This window comes from Phacochoerus africanus, chromosome 3 (genome assembly GCF_016906955.1).
Source record: "Phacochoerus africanus isolate WHEZ1 chromosome 3, ROS_Pafr_v1, whole genome shotgun sequence".
Classification (NCBI taxonomy): domain Eukaryota; kingdom Metazoa; phylum Chordata; class Mammalia; order Artiodactyla; family Suidae; genus Phacochoerus; species Phacochoerus africanus.
This window is the reverse complement of record NC_062546.1, coordinates 75,598,056-75,618,393: the sequence shown is the minus strand read 5'-3', so window position 1 is coordinate 75,618,393 and position 20,338 is coordinate 75,598,056. Positions and strand designations below refer to the sequence as shown.

General features: G+C 33.1%; 1 protein-coding gene across 1 annotated transcript in view; it reads right to left on the bottom strand.

The window, feature by feature from the left end:
• Positions 1 to 20,338, bottom strand: part of LRP1B (LDL receptor related protein 1B) — a 1,901,444-nt gene that overhangs the window by 295,512 nt on the left and 1,585,594 nt on the right. The window contains exon 43 of the mRNA XM_047772014.1: positions 15,954 to 16,158. Coding sequence (XP_047627970.1) covers positions 15,954 to 16,158 — 205 coding nt within the window. The remainder of the gene's footprint in view (positions 1 to 15,953; positions 16,159 to 20,338) is intronic.

Here is a 20,338-nt window from a genome sequence, read left to right as displayed (position 1 = left end):
TTCCTCAATTGAAGTTTGATATAAGATAGGAGGACCAGTAGTCAGAACTGAAAGCTTCTTTTGTATAATTTTCTAAATGGCTTTAGATGTGTAAACAGAGGTAACATCATTATTTTCTTATGATTTGTTTTTCTATGGTAATTACTGATAATTAAGTCTATCCTTTCATTCAATAAACATTTGTTGAGCCAAAGAAAAATTACTTCATTTACTAAATCTGTCTCATCGTTAAGCTGGGCCTGTTTGACAAAATAGGGGCAATTGTGGCCAAACTCTGTTTCCCGTTTCTCTGTGGCTACCCCTTACCTTCCTCCCACCTCATACCAATGCTGCTATTTTTCCTTTTAGGAATTTCAGGATTTAATTTTTTTTAAGATTTGGGAGTTCCCGTCGTGGCGCAGTGGTTAAGGAATCCGACTAGGAACCATGAGGTTGCGGGTTCGATCCCTGGCCTTGCTCAGTGGGTTAACGATCTGGCGTTGCCGTGAGCTGTGGTGTAGGTTGCAGACGCGGCTCAGATCCTGTGTTGCTGTGGCTCTGGCGTAAGCCGACAGCTACAGCTCCGATTAGACCCCTAGCCAAAAAAAAAGATTTGGATAACTCTGCCACATAATGTTTAAGGACTGACTCACTACTGATGCAGGCATATCATACACCTAAGAGAAAAGTTACATTCCTTATGCTTCTTTTGGAAACGGCTAGTTTAAAACTGAATAGTTTAGAGCCATTCTTTGTGCTTCTCCCTGGCTTAATTGCATACTAAACACAATCACCCACAGCAACAGATTAGGCACTCTGAGCACAACTGCCTGTGGGTAAAAGATTCTAAACATATGATTTTTTTTTTAAGATACTTTCCTAGATTGCCCTCAACTCTGATCAATATGCCCTTTCGCAAGAATTTTTATTTTAGGAAAAAGTTGAGATACGATAACCCAGAAGACCACAAGGATCACACTGATCTCTCATGACACCAACTTTGATGACTAAAGATTCCTCACAAGACAGAAAAATGTATATTTGCCCTCGACCCTGATTCTTACATGGAATTCTGTTTTTCTACTTTTTACTATAAAACTCTCTGGAATTATTCCCAATGGTGGAGCACAGGCCCTAAGGCATTAGCCTGCTATGGCCTCCTTTGCCTGGCAAAGCAATGAAAGCTGTTTTTTTTTTTTTTTTTCCTTCACCCAAAACTCTGTCTTCGCCTTTCTCTAGGCACCAGTGGACAGAGACCGAGTTTTGGCAACACTACCTGTATTTATATTACAGATATATATAAATCAGTAAGACATTTTGTAGTTAATAACATTTACAGCTTTGCTACTAAAAGTATGGAAACTTCTTAGGAATATATAATCCATGACTCTGAAGTAAATTTACTAGAACAGAATCTGCATTTTTACAAGATTACCAGTTGATTTGAATGCATATTAAAATTTGAGAAGCACTTTTTAGTAAGTAACACATTCCCTCAATCTTAGTTGATTAGGTCTGTATAGCATATCTTCTAGTTTAAGAACAAGATCAACACATTTAAAACACACTAAAAAATAATACTGTACTAGTATAAAATGTTTAGGAAAATGATAGCAAATATGCAAGGACATTCATTTTTGGAAAGATCATGGATTTGTAAGATGATATATTGCAGATGAAAGAACTCGGACCTTTGTGTCTTATGAACATGGTTTAATTTCTGACCTCAAATTAGGTCAGAAATTAAATTCAGGGGCTCAAATACTTTACTGGAGAAGCTGAAATAATAGCTGCTTTGGTGATTATTATGTCAAATACAGACAAAAAACAGGCAGCCGCTAAATGGCAACTATTTTTAAAAACCTTTCATGAAGCAACTCAAACACACAAGAACTTTGTTTATACAAATCTGTAAATTTTTCAAAGGTTAAAATAAAGCCTCTGTGACACTGCCCCTGGTCCTGGACAAACAGTCCTTACTAGGGCAATGTTCCCCAGTCTTCAGTCACTTGAACACTGTCAGGTTAAAAATGCCTTCCTTTACACCTCAGATATCTCAGCTACAACTGGCTCTCCAATTCATGACCACCCCCCTTTTTTTCTTACTGGCCACAGTTAAGGTGATAAAAAACCTCATATGGGCAAAATGCCCTCACTCATGCCTGTGCTTGGAGCCCCTGATCATTCCCTGGGATGGTGGGAAATTAATGACCCATGGGTCAAATCTCTGACCAAGAGAAAAGGGCCAGCAGTATCTTCTTTCCTTGACACTATTTACCGATGGACTACCCTAAAGTGCAATAGATTACATGGTCCCTCTGAAGATTGTCTCAGGAGATGAAGAAATCTATTGCACTTGATACTAAGAAGTAGCCATTCTATAGCATACCTCCTCATATATGTTCTCCCTCCTTCTCAGCCCATTCTCCTCTTCCCTATTTTTGAAGGAAAATGTGCTAGGCACTGTGAAGGTCAAAATTAGGATAATCCCTATTTCAACTGTTCTGGAAATTCAGAATCAAAAGAGACCCAAACTAGGATTTAAAATATATAGAGGAGTTCTCCACTGGCTCAGTGGGTTAATGATGTGACATTGTCACTGCTGTGGCTCATGTCACTGGTGCGGTGTGGGTTTGATCCCTGGCCTGGGAACTTCTGCATGCCGTAGATGGGGCATAAATAAATAAATAAATAAATAAATAAATAAATAAATAAATAAAATAGGATTGATATAGATCTAAGTAGAGATATTGTCATTTAGCATATAATCAATTGCACACCTTGAATAAACTCTCCTTTATGTTTCTAATAGCTTATATTAAATTCCAATTTTGATTATGCATAAAAATTAACTGGAGGAAGTTCCTGTGTGCCACAGCGGCTTGCAACTCGTTGCAGGTTCAGGTTTGATCCCTGTCCTGGGAACTTCCGCATACCACAGATGCAGCCAAAAAAAAAAAAAAAAATTCAACTGGAAATTTTAAGTTAAGACCTTGGTTCTTCTAGGAATTCTGATTTGATTGTTGTGGGGCAGATGGTGGGGAGGGGTGGTAGGTGGGTGTGGAACTCAGGTATCAGTATTACACAAAATCTCCCCGGGAGATTCTAATATACATTCGGTATTAAGAAATTGTTCTACTTCTTCTAACATATCATTGAAAAATTATGTCCTTTTCTTTTGCCTGAGGCATATATGTCCTTTTCTCTTGCCTGAGGCAGTATTATTCTAAGGAAGGGGGTGTTATTTTTCATTCAACTAACAAGCTCTTTAATTTTCCTTCCATTCGGCAGTCCCAGAGGCAGATGGTTTGGTCAGCTTAATAGGCTTGGCTTTTCAAGGCGGCCAGTAAAACCACGTGAGAAAGAATCTGCCCTTCTTTCCTCAGTTGTGCTTAGCTCCATGGTCTAATCCCGGAAAAAAAACAAAAACAAAAAACAGCTAAGTAATTTGGTCCTCAATATCTGGAATTATCTTCTCAGGATAAACTACTGATTATACAAATTTGCAGCTTCTACGTTAGTGGTCATAGGATTCTGTTTGAATCTTGGTGAAATACTAACCTAAGAATCTTCAGTATTACTTGTTTTTAATAGTTCCTGCTTTCATATGAATAAAGTTTTTCTTCCCTCTAAATATACATTTAGTTAACATTATTTACATTTCTCCTCCATTTTTCTTTATTATTTCTTGATCTTCAATAATTACATAATAACTCAGCTCATATATCTTAGTTTAGTTTTAAACATCAGCTTGTCCTTTTAGTAACTGAACAATCTAACTGAAAATTATTAAGTGCATTTTATATGTTGATAGCCAACCATATATCTTTTGATGATTTATTTGTTTGTATATGCCAGGAGAAATTATTTGGCATTTTAATTTTCATTAGCTTTATATATTCTCAAAGCTCTTCATGTAAATAAAAGATCTAATTATAATGGCCTTTTAAAACTCAAGGCCACAGAAAACATCTATTTTTCTTGTTAAGTTTTGTTCCCTTCTACTAAGTCTAAGTACTGTATAACCTTATAGGTTGTCCTTAATGTCCTGGCTGCTGAGAAGCTCAGGAATAAATTTATGCTTTTGTTATTTATTTAGAGTCATTCTATACCTGAGCTTCTGCCATAAACTAGTTTAAATCATTTTTAAAATAGTTGAAGTAATAATTAGTTAACTGATTTGTAATTAGTTTGCTGGCATTCTAAATTTTTACAAGAGCCAAATAGAGAAAGAAAATTTAAGATATTGTCTCAAACTTAAATTCATGTTGGTTGTTGTGCAGTGAAACTAATAAGAAATACATTAAAATCAGCTAGAGAACAATATAAAAATTAGGAATTTAGAGATGAAAAAAATTCCTGTAAGTTAATTTAGTTTCCTGAATTTAAATATAGAAATTTTTGATCTCCTACTTTTTTCCTTATTTGCTAATTTATTTCCCCAAAGAAAATATTTTTTAAACTTTATGTGCTTATCCTTCTGTTCAGTTTGCAAAGAAAAATAATCTGGCAGAAATAATATGCTCATTTATACATATAGATATCAAATTGATAGTTATGGATATAGATAGTACACACAAGTGTTAGTGTATGCAGGCTGACTTTCTTTAGCTATTTGTTCTTTTCATCTTTGTATTTAAATTTTTACAATGAGGCAGGTGAAACAGGTGGATACTTATGAAAAGTCCGTCTGGTGCCTAACAAATTGAAATACTCCAAGAAACACTAGATCAATCCATCAGTCTCAGTATCATATGCTGAAGGGACACTAGTTATTTTCTGGGTGAATACACTAGTTGTCCTGGATACTGACCATCATTCTTCTCTAGGAACACATCTATTCTGAGAGAGTCCAGCTTCAGTAACACTTTAATTTTCACAACTAACCAAGCTGAACTATTACTGAAATGTATGTGGGTTTAAATTGAAGGAATTGTGTTAAAAATAAACACCATTACCCCAACTGCAATAACATTCTTATCTTACCAAAGAGGAATGTCAGTTGTACAGATTTCAGAAAATGACTCTTCAATGGCTGAGTCCTTGGGAATACCTGAGTTTTGATTTTTCTCTTTTTAAAAAGTTGTTTACTTTTGCATTTTATTCAGGGAAATATTTTTATAATTTTTCTTTCAGTTTATTCATCCATTTATTCATTGCTTCAGCAAATATTTGCTGAATAAGGCAATGTACCAGGCTTTGGGCTTTACTTTTGGAGATCCAAAGAGGAAAACAAAGTCCCTTCTTCAGATGCTAGTGATGCTACAGAAAAAGGCAATTTATGATTTATTGTAATTGATATAATTGATGCTCAAATTTATATGTATGTACAGTGAATATCACTACAAAATTTTTAATTTGGTTTATTTTAACTTTCATTATTCAAGGTGAGCTTATAAGATGCAGCAGTTGTGGACTATTGTCAGGTAACAGATAGCGTATAATAAAAACTAACTCCTCAAAATACACCCTATGAGGCATAAACTATTAGTCCTATTTTATAGAAGAAAAGAAGGCACAAAAAGATTAAGAAAATAACCCAAGTTTATTAAACAATATGTCAAAGATGCAAGTTTCAAATCCATGTATATATCTACAACCTAATCTTGTTAATTTCTCCCACATCAAACTACTTGGAAGGCAGTATGTCCTATTCTGCTACTAAATCTGCTGCTATGATTAAAATGAACATGTGGCATCATCTTATTATATATATATATATTAATGGGTGAAAAGACACATCCAAATACTGATCTAGTTGAGCTCCATATAACCAATGGGAGGGTCATAAAAGATTAAAATCTGGAGGAAAATTTTGAATCTAACTCAATATGTAGAGCCTGAGATCCAAAAAGATAAACTTTGTTGGTGAAGATCACACATCTCTTTATAACCAGAGTCAGAAATTAAAACAATTTAACACTAATTTCAGATTTTTTTTTCCCACCTCTTTCTCAGGCATCTGTATTTGGCAATGTCCTATCATCATATGCACTTTGTTGCAATCACTTAGTGATGATATGTACACATCACAGAATAAGAGATGATAAAATTTAAACAATACAATCTATCATCTTTATTTTCACAATCTTTGTTTCTTTCACCTGAAGGACGTGTTTCAATGTCTTTGGATTCTAGTATATCAGGTCACATCATGGGTGGTTTAGTAAATCTTATATTTTAAATCCATTAGCAATGCATAGACATTTGTTGTTTGTCATAGAACATAGCTCACATCGTTAAAAATATTTTATAAAACAATAAAAAATGGCATATACTTTTTTCTATTCTGAATTTCTAAAAATCTATAAGCATATTGATTTCTGCTTCTGGGAAGATAGCATAGACATATTTTCCTGACTCCTCTCAGTATGTACAACTAAAAAACCTGGAACTTATATGTAAAGCAAACATAAGGAGACTAAAAGGTAGAGAGGAGAAGGCAGCCCAGTTCTGGGCCTCGGGACTATGGAATGACATGGCTGTGAGTTCCCTTGATTTTATTTTTGCTTCATACATCGTAGGTTTGGAACTGAATAAGCTGGTAACCCAGAAATGCCAGCATGCAGAGAAAAGAACAACAAAAGCCTGCTCTGTGTATCCAAAAGATTAGGAAAGATTCTACTTAGTAAGGCAGAAAATTTTTAGACAGTAACTGTTGTACTTAAGGAAAATACCACTTAAAAAAAAAAAAAAAGTGACCCATCCACACCCACCCAGCAAAAGCAAAGTGGGGAACCTGGACTTCTGTCCACATCTGGCAATAATGGATCCCCCCTCTCCACCACTGGAGTGGTGTCAGAGAAAGAATAGTGGATAATCAGAATTAATGGGTTCAGTCTGTATTTTTCACTTCATAGATACTAAATCTCCCAAGGAAATATATATTTTATGTCATCATTTTTAATGGATTCACAGAATTCTACTGTCTTATTCTTTTTAAAAAAGTTACATTACTTACATACTATTTAGAGATTTACTATTCTTAAACATTAGAAAGTTATTAAGATGATTTAGTTTAATATTAGAAAGTTATTTGATTCATATTTTAATTCGAATAACTATTCCTGTCTAAGGACACTTGAAATATATCAAAGTCAATATTGGATATAATAATCTGAATATTGAATGGGGCTCTTGACTTCGCGGATGTCAAAAGCAAAAAAACATCAGTTTTCAGCAGCCCTTCAGGGGTCAGTAGTCATGGACTCTTGTAATATACCTGACTGTATCCCTGTTATACAGCACACAATGGATGCTGTCAGTTCCTTATATTCCTTCAGCTCACCTGCTAGAATTCAAGTCCACAGAATGCTTCCCCTAACAAATAACCTATTTCTTGACTCTGGTCCATCAGGCTGTTGATAAGCCCAAGATCCCATGTGTTTGAGGTATTAAAGATAAAGTAGAAAGATCACTTGCTCTCAGGAGATTTTTCTTCATGTCTCATTTAAAACAATTTGCCATCTTAGTGGTGTACAATGGAAGCAGTCACATTCCATGTAAACTGAGAGATGGTTTCACTTCATTTTGTTTAAAACATTATCAAGAACTCATTACCAATTTTGAAAATCATATCACTCAAGGAAGCACTACTCTCAGCCTGAGCAACCAGTACAACACACCTGATATGAGTCTTGCCTTCACAGCTGTCCTATTCATTATGATTTGATGTACAAATGAAAAGATCTTGATCATTTTCTCATGTTTTCTCTCTCATTTTTGTGCATTTACATAATGGAATAGTTCCTATTTTTATAAATGACTTTATATATTTTCTTTACATAATAATTTAGATATTAAATTGAGTTTTGAAAAGTTATCTATCTATAGAAATACAGAATTTCACTTTAGAATAGGAAGGGAGATGTAATAAAACACTTTTTTAATTAAAAAAGTGACACTGTCTCTAATAGACAGTTGGGAACTATAACAGGCATTAGATATTAAACATAAGAACAGTAGAAACTAGGAGCCTTTGGGGCTCTCAGTTTGCTAATGTGTGAAATAATAGTGATTGTTACAGCTAATGGTGGAAAATCTTCCAGTTACTGAACTTTTAGTGACTACTTATGTTGACATTAATTTTTAAATCAAAAATTTAAATTATTAAATTGAAATGTTGTACATCTTTTAAAAGTTGAAACCACAACAGCTTTTCTTCAGTGACAGAATATGGTTTTGACTTCGCTAAGTAGTTCAAACTTAACATGTCAGAAAATTCACTTTTCTGGGCATCAAAACCTATTCTGTAAGTTTCAGAGTCTTATTTAAAACTATATTATCAAAAAAGTGTTGCGAGACATGTTTTTATAATATTTTCTTAGCCTCTTTGCTGAAAACTCCATCTTGTCCTTCCTTACTTTGTCCTGTCTTCCTGCTTGAGAAACAGTCACAGTGATGGTAAATGACTTAACCTTAAGAACAGAGACCTAAAGGCATGGGTTATTCCTGGAGTCAGCTGAATGAGGTCATAATACATTGGTCTAGGCACGCTGGACCTAGACCAGATTGGCATGCCATTTGTGCAAGCATGATATGTCCTCTGAAGAATAAGACAAAGAGGAACCTCATGGCCAAGTGGTTTATGAGTGGTTGTTAGGAGAATATGCATTAGAAAAGAGAACCAAGGTGCAAACCTAGACACACAGGGTTGCAGCAAATAGGCATGCCTTTTTGCAGAAGCACAGTGAGGATTCTCTGAAATGCTATGCATAGATAGCTAAATCAAATGCTAATGATTCTTAAATGCCTAAAGTTTAGAGTAAAAGTTTAACCATCTACCAGCTAAGTGACTTTTAAAATAATAAAAGAACTTATAAAATAATAAAAAAACCTATATCCTCACCTACAACCCCCTTTTCACTTGATGTAATCCTCAAGAGCACAATAAAAGCAGTGTGGTTTCTTGAGGCAGGGCTTTTGGTCCCTGAGACCTTGAGTCCCCAGATTGCCACCTTTACTTAAGATAAGTGTCTCTGTGTCTTGTTTTATGTTAACTTTTTTTCCTTAAGTTCCACAGCACCCTTTCTTCAGCCCCATCCTGCTGAGCTGGTCTCGCAAAAAAGTAGATAGCATAGACATGAATAGATTAGGTAGATGACATAGGTGATAGGATAATAGATAAATGATTTATAAATTTATTTCCTGCTTCATTTATGAATGAAATATCTGATTCTATAAGTAGAAAGGAAATATTTGGTGCCATAAAAAAATCGGACACCAAATATTCTTGTGATTGGTGTTATAAAAAATATTAGTTTAAAAAAAAAACTCCTTTTTCTACTGTTACTCACAGTTTTGAGTTTATGTAATCAGAAAGTGTTTATCTAGAAGACAGATTTGTCCTGCATTCTTTTCATTCTAAAGATAGGACTTAGCATTTCTGCCTAGGAATATACTCTTAAAAAAACTCTGGACAAAGTTTCTAAAAGAATGTCAAAAATAAGAAACATCAGCAACTGTAATTTCTAGGAACATAAACAACATCTCTTTTGGAAGGCTTTGTGTCACTCAGGTAGCAAATGCCTTCCAAGATATGATTAACGCTTACAGGGTAACACCAGAGAGAAAAGCTATAATCACACTGTCTTAGCCCCTGTCAATATTAGTTATTGTTTCAGCTACTAGAACAACAGATATAGAACAGAAATAAAAGTAAAACAGAATGAAATTATTGTTTGTTTTTCTAATAAATTAGATCACCCAAGAGCATTCAATTGTATCTTCATAAATAGAGAATGCTTTCCTTAATAAAATTTGTAGGTAGGAACACCACACATATTAATGTGTAGTTAAAATCAGAAAAAACTGTGTGCCCTGGGGGCCTAGTGGTTAAGGATCCAGTGTTGTCACTGCTGTGGCCCAGGCTTGATCCTTGGCCTGGGAACTTTCTCAGGCTTTGAAAGGTGCAGGCAAAAATTATTAGAAAAACCCAGCCAATTATTTTTTTTTATCAATACAGGTCATATTTAAATTGTTTCTTGTATTTAATTATGACCTCTTTAAGATAGAATAGAAAAATAAAATCTAACATTGAGTTTGATAGAACAAATTAAACCTGTGAATGAATTTGTTTAGCTAATTATCAGATAAAGTGGAAAAGGTAAATTGTATTCTTAAAAACATACTTTGTTCTGATATCTTTTGCATATTTTAAAGACTTTCTTTCCCCAATTTACTGATTAGTAATGGGTTCTATGATATTCCTATAATAAACTAAGTAACTTACAAATAGTATAGCAATATTTTCCAAATCCTGACAAATGCTTAAGCCCATTCTATAGCATGTTAAAAAAAAAAAAAAAAAGGTTTACTGATAAGAACAAAGCTACAAACTCTGTTCTGTTCTAAAGATTTCTAATATACATAATTATGTAAAGGCTTTAAGATGTAATGCTGAAATTAAGCTTATCAGATTTTGTTTAAAACATAGTTTAAAAAATGTGCTTCCACAGTTTAATTCCCATAGATACTCAAAGAAGACAGACTCTTCAAACACACTTTGAGGGAGCAATGGCAATGTACTGAGTTTGTGGACTCAAAATACCTAGATTTACAGGAATCTCTACTAACTCTATCAATTAACCTCATATTTAGGCTGTTGCTTATTTTAAAGAAGATGCACTCTCAAATATTTCAGATTGTAACATCTAAATTTTTCCAATCTTCCACTCTCTTAGGGATATTTGCTCTTTCTCTTTCTTTCTGCAATTGCTGTACACTATCACCTGTGTCATCCAAAGCTAGAAAACACACAACTATGCAAAGGAAATGTTCCTTTCTGAAATTATTTTTTCTCTGGACACTACTTTAAAATGTATTTTTCAGTACTTTTTGACGTTATAAATAGAACAATGTTTTACATCTCTCCTTACATTTCATGACATTTTAAGCCTCTTGTAAAATATTTCAACCTTCTATATTTTCTACTTCTGAAATAGCACTCTTTTTAACTTCATGGTTTTACCATATCACAAATTTCTGCAGTGCCTTGTATACAGACACATATACACAAAAGGGCCTGGTACAGAGAGATTAACTGAAGACTAAAATGAATGAACTGGTTATACACATATTTTTCAGATAAGCAGTTCTTAGCTTCTTGATGATTTAAAAAGGAATCTGCTTCAAAAGGTATCCTTTTATTTCTAAGACTTAAATTCAAATGGGCAGGCACATTCAAATTAATAACTGATATCATTCACATTTTGGTACATATAATTGAAAATATAAAACTGATGAGTGAATGGATGGTTGGTATATTAGGAAAATTGGTCCACTTCATCAGTTATCAGATAATTAAGAATAATTTTTATTTTTATTTTTTTTAATTTTTAATTTTTTTTTTTTGTCTTTTGTCTTTTTAGAGCCGCATCTGTGGGTGGCATATGGAGGCTCCCAGGCTAGGGGTCTAATCAGAGCTGTAGCCACCATCCTACGCCAGAGCCACAGCAATGCTGGATCTGAGCCACATCTGCTACCTACATCATAGCTCATGGCAACTCCAGATCCTTAACCCACTGAGTGAGGGCAGGGATAGAACCCACAACCTCATGATTTCTAGTCGAATTCACTTCTGCAGCATCACGACAGGAACTCTAATAATAATTTTTATAGTTTTTAGATTTCTATTATGCCACATCACCAGAATATTTTTCTTCAGAATAAGTAGTATTTATTTCTTCCTTTTTGAAAATCTTGACGCAGGAGTTCCTACTGTGACTCAGTGGGTTAAAAACCTGATATAGTGTCTATAAGGATGCAGGTTCAATCCCTGGTCCTGCTCAGTGGGTTAAAGATCTGGCATTGCCGCAAGCTGCTGTGTAGGTTGCAGATGTGGCTCAGATCTGGCATTGCTGTGGCTGTGGTGTAGGCCAGTGGCTACAGTTCCAATTTGACCCCTAGCCCAGGAACATCCAAATGCCATGGATGTAGCTCTAAAAGTACCACAGTAAATAAATAAATAAATAAAATCTTGAAACATAAGCCAGATTGCATATTTAACCTTTTCTAATGATAACAGGGGGTGACCTAACTCCTCAGTTACATGCTCAGTCTCAAAATTCTATGATTATCTTACTAAAAGATTACCAACAGCTGATTGGTCACTAAGATACACAAGTGAAAGTATCATAAGTATTCAGAAGTTCATTTCAATTAAAAAATAGAATTCAGGAAGAGATAAAAAGTTCTAATTGTAAAATCATGTCTAAATGTAGGAAAGACTGGACATCACAAAGAGTATATAAGTTAGTGATAAATTCAAGGTACTCACAGTGAACATTGGCAAGAGAATCTGGATAACCAGTGAAACAGTGAGATAACTTTGAACTTATAGACATACTTTCATTCAATGAATGAATCACAAAACATAAGACTGAAGGCAATGAAAATTGAGTCTTACATCCTACTGAGGCATGGGTTATATTTCCACCCATGAAAAAAGTATTTCAATGTTTTCTTCGCATTTCAAATTAAAATGGTCAGGTCCATCTACACCAATATGGATCATCTAACTGAGAAAATTTTCTTGGACAATACATTATTAAAGAAAATAAAATCACAGAAAGTAGAAAAACGTTCTTTGTCCTCAGATATCTTCAAGATAAAATATATGTCTGTTCAAAGATTTTGATCAAAACCAAAATAAATTATTGCCATTATAATTTCTAATATTTTAATGTCAGATGTTCTTCACAAAAGAGAATTACTATTCCTAACTTTATTCCCAATCTTTCCTTAGTCTGAAAAACTGTAAATTCATATGCTCTTTTATAAATGGGAATTCAACAGTCTGTTCAACATAGCCTTGAAAAGAAAAAAAAAAAAATCTGCCCACAAGTCAGTATTCACATATATCAGGCTATTTCCACGTACTATATTAAAAGAAACCATTGTTCAATTCATCTTCAAGTATGGGATCTTGTTACACAGACCTGAAAAATCACTACCTCGCAAGATAACCACTTTATTTCTAAAGAGGAAGAAATTTTACTTGAGACATTTATGGCTTTGTTCTGGTAGAGAATGAAGGAAGGGTCAATTTTGTAAATAATTTATTAAGACTTTTTGCCTTCACCTAAATTTCTGATATTCTCTATTGTAACCATTTTTAAATGAAACTATGATAAATATAATAATAGAAAATTCTGAATCATCTGAATTTTGGTTCTGCCTCAAATTATTAAAATAGAAAGATGAGATATAAATTAAAAGTTTTATGTTAAGATTTGATTTTATTTATAGTCAAAAGAAAACATTTTCTCTATCCCAAGAATTCAAGCAAAGTAGAATTTCCAAGGTGTTCTGTGCACTACGTATTAAAAAAAAATACACATATGTATATATATATTTAGTTAGAACACAACAAAACCAAATTTCTATCTTTGAAAGACAGAAAGAAACAAGCTACTAAAGACTATATAGCCTTGAAATCTTTGTTGTATAGTCATGGTTTCTATAATCAAACTATCTAGATGAATCCATTTTAAAAGACATATGACTAGGGGTACACGGGCCCTTCAAAACTTGGTAATGTTTATATAATCAGTTAATAACAAAAGTAAGGATTAAGTTCAGAATACCATTAAAAGTATAATTTTAAAGGATAAAATAAACCTCCAACTTTTCATTCTAATATTTATTTTTATACACATCTTTAAAAATTAGGTTACATAAATATAAATATTAATCAATGACTTGAGTAAAAAGTAAACATTCAGGTTTTCTCTTTTTTAATGTATAATTTCACATGCACCTGTGTAATGGGAATAACATAATTGAATGTGAAAAAAACATTTAAAGAATAAAAAAAATCCTTATGTGCCATGGGCCATGGAGGAGGTAGTGTCATATGTCTAAATAAACCTTCAAAACATCTACTTAACATTCTTAGACAAAAGGCTATCACTAATGTTCTTACAATGATGGTAGGGTAAAATATTGATTTTTCTCTTTGAAACAGTTTTGATGACTCCACTTCTAAATGATTAGCCTGTGTTAGCATAATAAAGAGAAATACATTAGAAGCACTTTTGAGAAGAATATGTAGAAACTCTATGTGTTCCTTAGAGTATAGTTTTAAAGGGGACAGACAATGTGTCACCTAGAATTAGATGCTATTGTCTTCTCTGTCCCTAAGGTTTTTTTTTACCATGTGTATCAAAATAATGCGATGCAGGCTGACACACTATGGATCCAGCTTTTTAACGGATCAAACCCACTTGGTTGATTAAGTAAATCAGCAGAACTTCAGATTTTACTACATGTATTCTTATACTCAGTCATAAAATATTCACTTGTACAAGGGATATATATTATAACATACTAAAGAAATATGACAAAAGGAGAAAACAAATTTATTTCTGGTTGCAAGGCATGCACAAGTGGCCATACTTGGACATCTGGTTGGGTTTGTTTTTCTCAATGAAAATACCTCCAACTATATCACATGATTGTTGAAATCACTGGCTCCCCAGTGAGACCACAACTGATAGAATAATCCTGTTTCTGCCATGTATGTAATTTAGGTGCATTTAGGCAACTACTGAACTTCTCCACGCCTCATCTTCTTCATTGGTAAAATAGACATAATCACAGTATTGCCTACCACAAGGAATACTATGAAAATAAAATGATATATCAAATGCTTTGAACAGTGTCTAGAGTTCTATTAGCATTCAATAACTGTTAGATAAAATGATGACTAGTCAGTTGATATAATTCTCAGAAGTTTTAAAAAGTGAAAAGGATAGTGTACAAAGTCTTCAAAACACTCAAAAAAATAGTCCCTAGAATAAATTTTGCAAAAACTTTTAACCTCTATTGGTCATTTTATTAACAATAATATTACCTTTCTTTTAAAATTAATTAGAAGTCATAGGAAGATTAAAAATGAGGAAATCTTGATATATGTAAGAATGTAATGAACTTTGAAATATTTCCCAATTTTCAAGCCCAAACAGAAATTCTGATGGCAAACATTATTTATTGGAGAGGTGGAAGAAACAGATTATGTAGTTCTAACTTTGAGACAAAATGGATTAATTTCCTATGGGGGAATATAACCATATTCTTTAAAGTAACGTTATCTTGCCAACATTTTCTTTCCTATGGGACAGAAACATTTTTTCCAGCTTTACTGAAATATAATTGACATATAACATTGTGTAAGTGTAAAGTTGAGAACATAAGGATTTGACATATGCATATATTGCGAAATCATTACCACAATAAGATTGGTTAATGTACCCATCACCTCACATAGTTAAAATTTTTTGGTGGTAAGAACTTTTAAAATATACTCTTAGCAACTTCAAATGTATCAGAAAGGATTGTTAACTATAGCCAGCCAGAAATTAGCCTGGTTTAAACAGGAATGGGAAATAAAAAGTTGGAATTATAACTGTGCATATATTATTAGTGTCAAAACAAATCCTCTGAATTAGATTAGAGATAGCTGATTACTGGATCTCCTAGAATAGTTGTAATTATCATACATAAGCATAGATTGAAGAGGGAAAAGAAGATATATATATAAATAAATGAGTTGAAGTGTATAAAAAGTTGTTATAAAGTGTTATAGAAGAATTTTCTCCTTATTTTCTGATATTCTTTTATCCTAGGACAACTACTTAATTTCATTTTGCATTTTAAAAAATTATAAATAATAATGAAGTTTAGGCAAATCACTCTAACAATATCAATTCAATTAATAACTAGAAGAAATCAGTTACTGTTTCTCCAGCATAAAGTTTAAAAGAGTTGGAAGGTGCCTATGGTAGCAAATGAACTTAGCTTTTAAAGTGTTATTCGCAGTTTTGTTTTTCACTGAATAGATTATTCAGTTAGATTGGTTTGAAAATTAGATATTTTGAAAACCCTTAATATGCATATTTAGGCAAGTATAAAGCATATATTTTTCAAATGCATCACTTTTTAATCTATAATCAAGAGATTCTCAGTTAACTTACATGTCTCTGGGATCCATCGTATTCACACCTCTCAATTTTTCCTAGGCTGCCATCTGAGAAATACAGTTTCTCTGCACGGTGGTCAATGGTGAGTCCATTTGGAGTGAGTATGTCTGTACTAACCACCACTTGAGCATTTTTCCCAGTCAGAGTAGATCTCATAATACTTGGATGCTGTTCATTCCAGTTGGTCCAAAACATTAAACTAATTAAAATGAAAATTGTGAAAACAAAATTTTATTAATAATATCAACATTAGTAGAAACATGGCAATGTCAAGCTATTTAAAAAGAAACATAGGCTTTACCGTTGTGGCACAGTGGAAATGAACCCGACTAGGAACGTGAGCTTGTGGGTTTGATCCCTTGCCTTGCTCAGTGGGTTAAGGATCCAGTGTTGCAGTGAGCTGTGGTGTAGGCAGACGGCTGTAGCTTGGATTCGACCCCTAGCCTGGAAACCTCTATATGCCACAGGTGTGGTCCTAAAAAGCAAAAACAATTTAAAAAAAAAGAAACATAATTATTTGCCATTTCACATTCTATGACCCTTGAGGAAGTATAGGTAATAAGGGGATATATATATATATATATATATATATATATATATATATATATTATATATGTTATATAAATATAACATTTGCAAATATATTTTCCCCATTTCTTAAATGAAGCCTAGAAACTTTTTCTGAAAAACAATTATCCTGTGTATTCTCTCAAAAAGTAATTTAATTACATTGATTCAGTTTGATGTACAGTGAATATTTATTTTAATCAGGGAAAAATAGTTATCTTAAATTTTCTATGAAATGTAAATGTACTCTAATAATATTATATTTCAGCAGATCCTGTGAAATCATTTTGTACATTGTTCTTAACTATATTTCTCTTCTTCAATTGATGAAAATCAAATTTTCTCTCTTCTTTCAATTTTGCTTTCTAAATTCAGCATTCTCCTGTGTATATGTTTTAGAGAAATACAATTAATCAACTCCTATATTTCTTTAATGTCCTTCCCCCCTTCTCTGTCAGTGTGATTTTTCTATAAATCACAATGTTGTTTCTAGAATTTCAGGGGTTTCTCTCAAATCCTTAAACGTAATAACGTTACTTACAGATTTTATAGAATGTTTTAAATCAGTGTTTGTTAAACTATTCTTTGAGGAAGGCTTAGGATTCTATGGAAGCCCTTAAAGGTCACTGTAAGACTGGAGAGGCTCTAAGGTTCCAGTCTCTAAGGGCTACTGTTTTTTTTTGGGGGGGGGGGCTTTTTTAGGGCCACACCAGTGGCATATGGAGGTTTCCAGGCTAAGGGTCTGATCCCAGTTACAGCTGTTGGCCTAAGCTTTAGCCACTGCAAATTCATATCTGGACTGCTTCTGCGACCTACACCACAGCTCATGGCAACACCAAATCCCTAACCCAATGAGCGAGGCCAGGGATGGAACCTGCAACCTCAGGGTTCCTAGTCAGATCCCTTTCTGCTGCACCATGATGGGAACTCCTAAATGCTACTGTTAATGAAACAGCTCTTCTTTCTCTCTTTTAACCTTAGGGTTATCCCTAAGAGTTTATTTGAAGATTAATTTTTGCTGCTTAGGATAGAAAGAAGGAGTAAAGAAAAGAAGGAAATATGGAGGGAAGGAAGGAAGGAAAGAAGGGAGGAAGGAAAAAGGGAAGAAGGGAAAAAGGAAGGAAGGGAGAAAGGGAAAAGTGAAAGGAAGAAGGGAAGGAGGGAGGTTGACAGGCAGGCTGCTTTACATTTTGAAAAAGTGTGTTCAATACACACCAAGAAAAACTATTTGGAATAATATTTCATATTTACACCAAGAATGCATATACCATTCCTATGTAAAGGAATGTAAAGACAACATAGGATTATGGCCAACATAATTATTCAACATGTGGTTTTTGAGTATTATGCCAAAACATATTACTGGACAACACTCAAGTTCACAATTAAAACCTTTCTACTTGCTAATTTAAAAAACAATCCTCACCAATTAAGGAAAGCTGGCTCAACTATGCTCTTTATTAAAATACTTCATAGTATTTTCATTTATTCTATGGAATATAAAAATGTTCTAAGTGAGAAAGTGTCAAAATACTTTGTCCAATGAATCAGTAAATTTGAAAAAAAAGCATTCCATTTTCTTAAATCATGCAGTAGCTTTAATCATATCCTGTGATTCTTAAAATGAAAAATTTAGTTAAAAAAAGTTATGTATATAAGGTATTAAACACACAATTTAGTTGCAATGTCTTCTTTATTATTGCTATAGATTTATTATTATAGATTTTCTGAGGTATTAGTGTTCCTTTAATTTCACCTTTCACTTCACATGAGAAAATAGAGGTCAAAGAGCTGAGTATCAGTTATAGTTATTGAGCCAATTTTTGAAGTCAAGTGTGGTCTCCCATCTAGAATTTAAGATTTTATTTAAAAATTTCTGTTAACTAACATACAAAAGATATTTGAAGGTGTCACTGACACGCTTAATAATAAAAATATTTTTGTACTTTAGACTTTAATTACATACAATTTTCCAATTGAAATATTTGTGTGTGTTTAATTCTAATTTAAGTTTACCAAATGCAAGATGAATGTGTAATTTTAGCCTATGCAGCAAATAATTATAGGATAAAGGACTTATCAATTATAATCATATATAATATCATCAGTGATCTCCCTTATGTTTATTTCAAAATTGTCCTACAAATTCCTTTGATCAACATTAGGACATTTATTATTGTCCTAAGATTCTTCTGGTTGACTATCAAGGTCAATGTAGATGACTGAATAACAAGCTATATAATAGGTAAAGTGCAGTGTTGTGAGCAGAACTAGCTCTGCCCAGGCATCTAAAGGATTATATCCATCTCAACCAAGTAACCAAAGCTATGTGAGGAGTCAACCTTCTCCTCATCTGAAACTCTCAACCTTTAGAGTTCTAATTTATAAGATAAAGATGTTTAAGTAAGCCAATTTTCATTTCTAGCTCTTTAAGCGTATCCAGATTTAGTTACTCTCACACTGAGTAATTCCTGTAGTCCCTTCTCCTCTCAAGTGATCAGGGTCAGTGTTTATCAGTCATTGTTTGTTTTTCTTCAACATACCTAAAAAGAGTTTCTTATTCTGAGCAGTGAAAGCCATATTGGTCTGATTTCTGTGTCCTTGTTTCATTTAAAAGGATTTTCTAGTAGTTAACAAATATTCCTATCATACTGTATGAGAGTATAACTCCATAGATATATTTTTCCAATTAACCTGAGCTTTATTCTTCAGTTTTCATATAACTGCCTTTTTTATAGCATCCCCTCTAATTCATTTTACTTTCATTAATTTTATATTATGGCCTGGGTACTTTTCGTGTCATGAACTCTCCATAAGTATTACTATAAGTGCCTGCACAATACAAACCACTGTGGATTATGTTGACTATTATCAAGTATCTACTGTTGAAAATATAGCTACACAAAATGATCTATTGTTTTTTTCATCTTATTTCAATCAGAGAGATTCCCAGTTGTTAAAATTATTTAATAGAATTACAGAAACACATTTCAGGTTTCAATACATGTTAATATTTTTTTCCAAATAGATTATTTCAATCAGCTATACACTAATGTTTTCTTTATATAAATTTTCCAGTGCATTATTGTTTCTATTTTCCCTTTCCTCCTTTAAATTTGCTTTTACTTGGAGGTAATACCTGACATTTAAAGAGTCCAGATTTCAACTATTCACATTTATAATGTTCTTATAAAAAAAAAAAAACAGTTTCATTAATTGTGAAAAGAGAACTTCAAAGGAAATATTTACTTAAAATTAATTATTTTTACATACAATGGAATACTTTTTAGCCATAACAAGGAAAAAATAAAGCCATTTGCAGCAACATGGATGGAACTAGATATTCTCATACTAAGTAAAGTAAGTCAGAAAGAGAAAAACAAATACTGTATGATATCACTTGTGCATGAAATCTAAAATATGGCACAAATGATCCTATCTATAAAACAGACAGAGATCATGGATGTGGAGAGCAGACTTGTGCTTGCCAAGCGGGGAGAGGGAGAAAAGAGAATGAAGGATTGGTAGATGTAAACTCTTACATTTAAAATGGACAAGCAATGGAGTCCTACTGTACAGCATAGGGAACTGTGTACAGTCTCTTGGGCTGGAACATGATGGAAGATAATATGAGAAAAAATAATGTGTGTATATATACATATATATACTTAAATGACTTCACTGTACAGCAGAAATTGAAGGAACACTGTAAATCAACTATAATTTTTTAAAAAGAAATGAATATTAAATGAAGTTCTTCAAGCAAAAGAAAATTTGCATAACTTACAGTCTGACTTATAATTACAATGGAG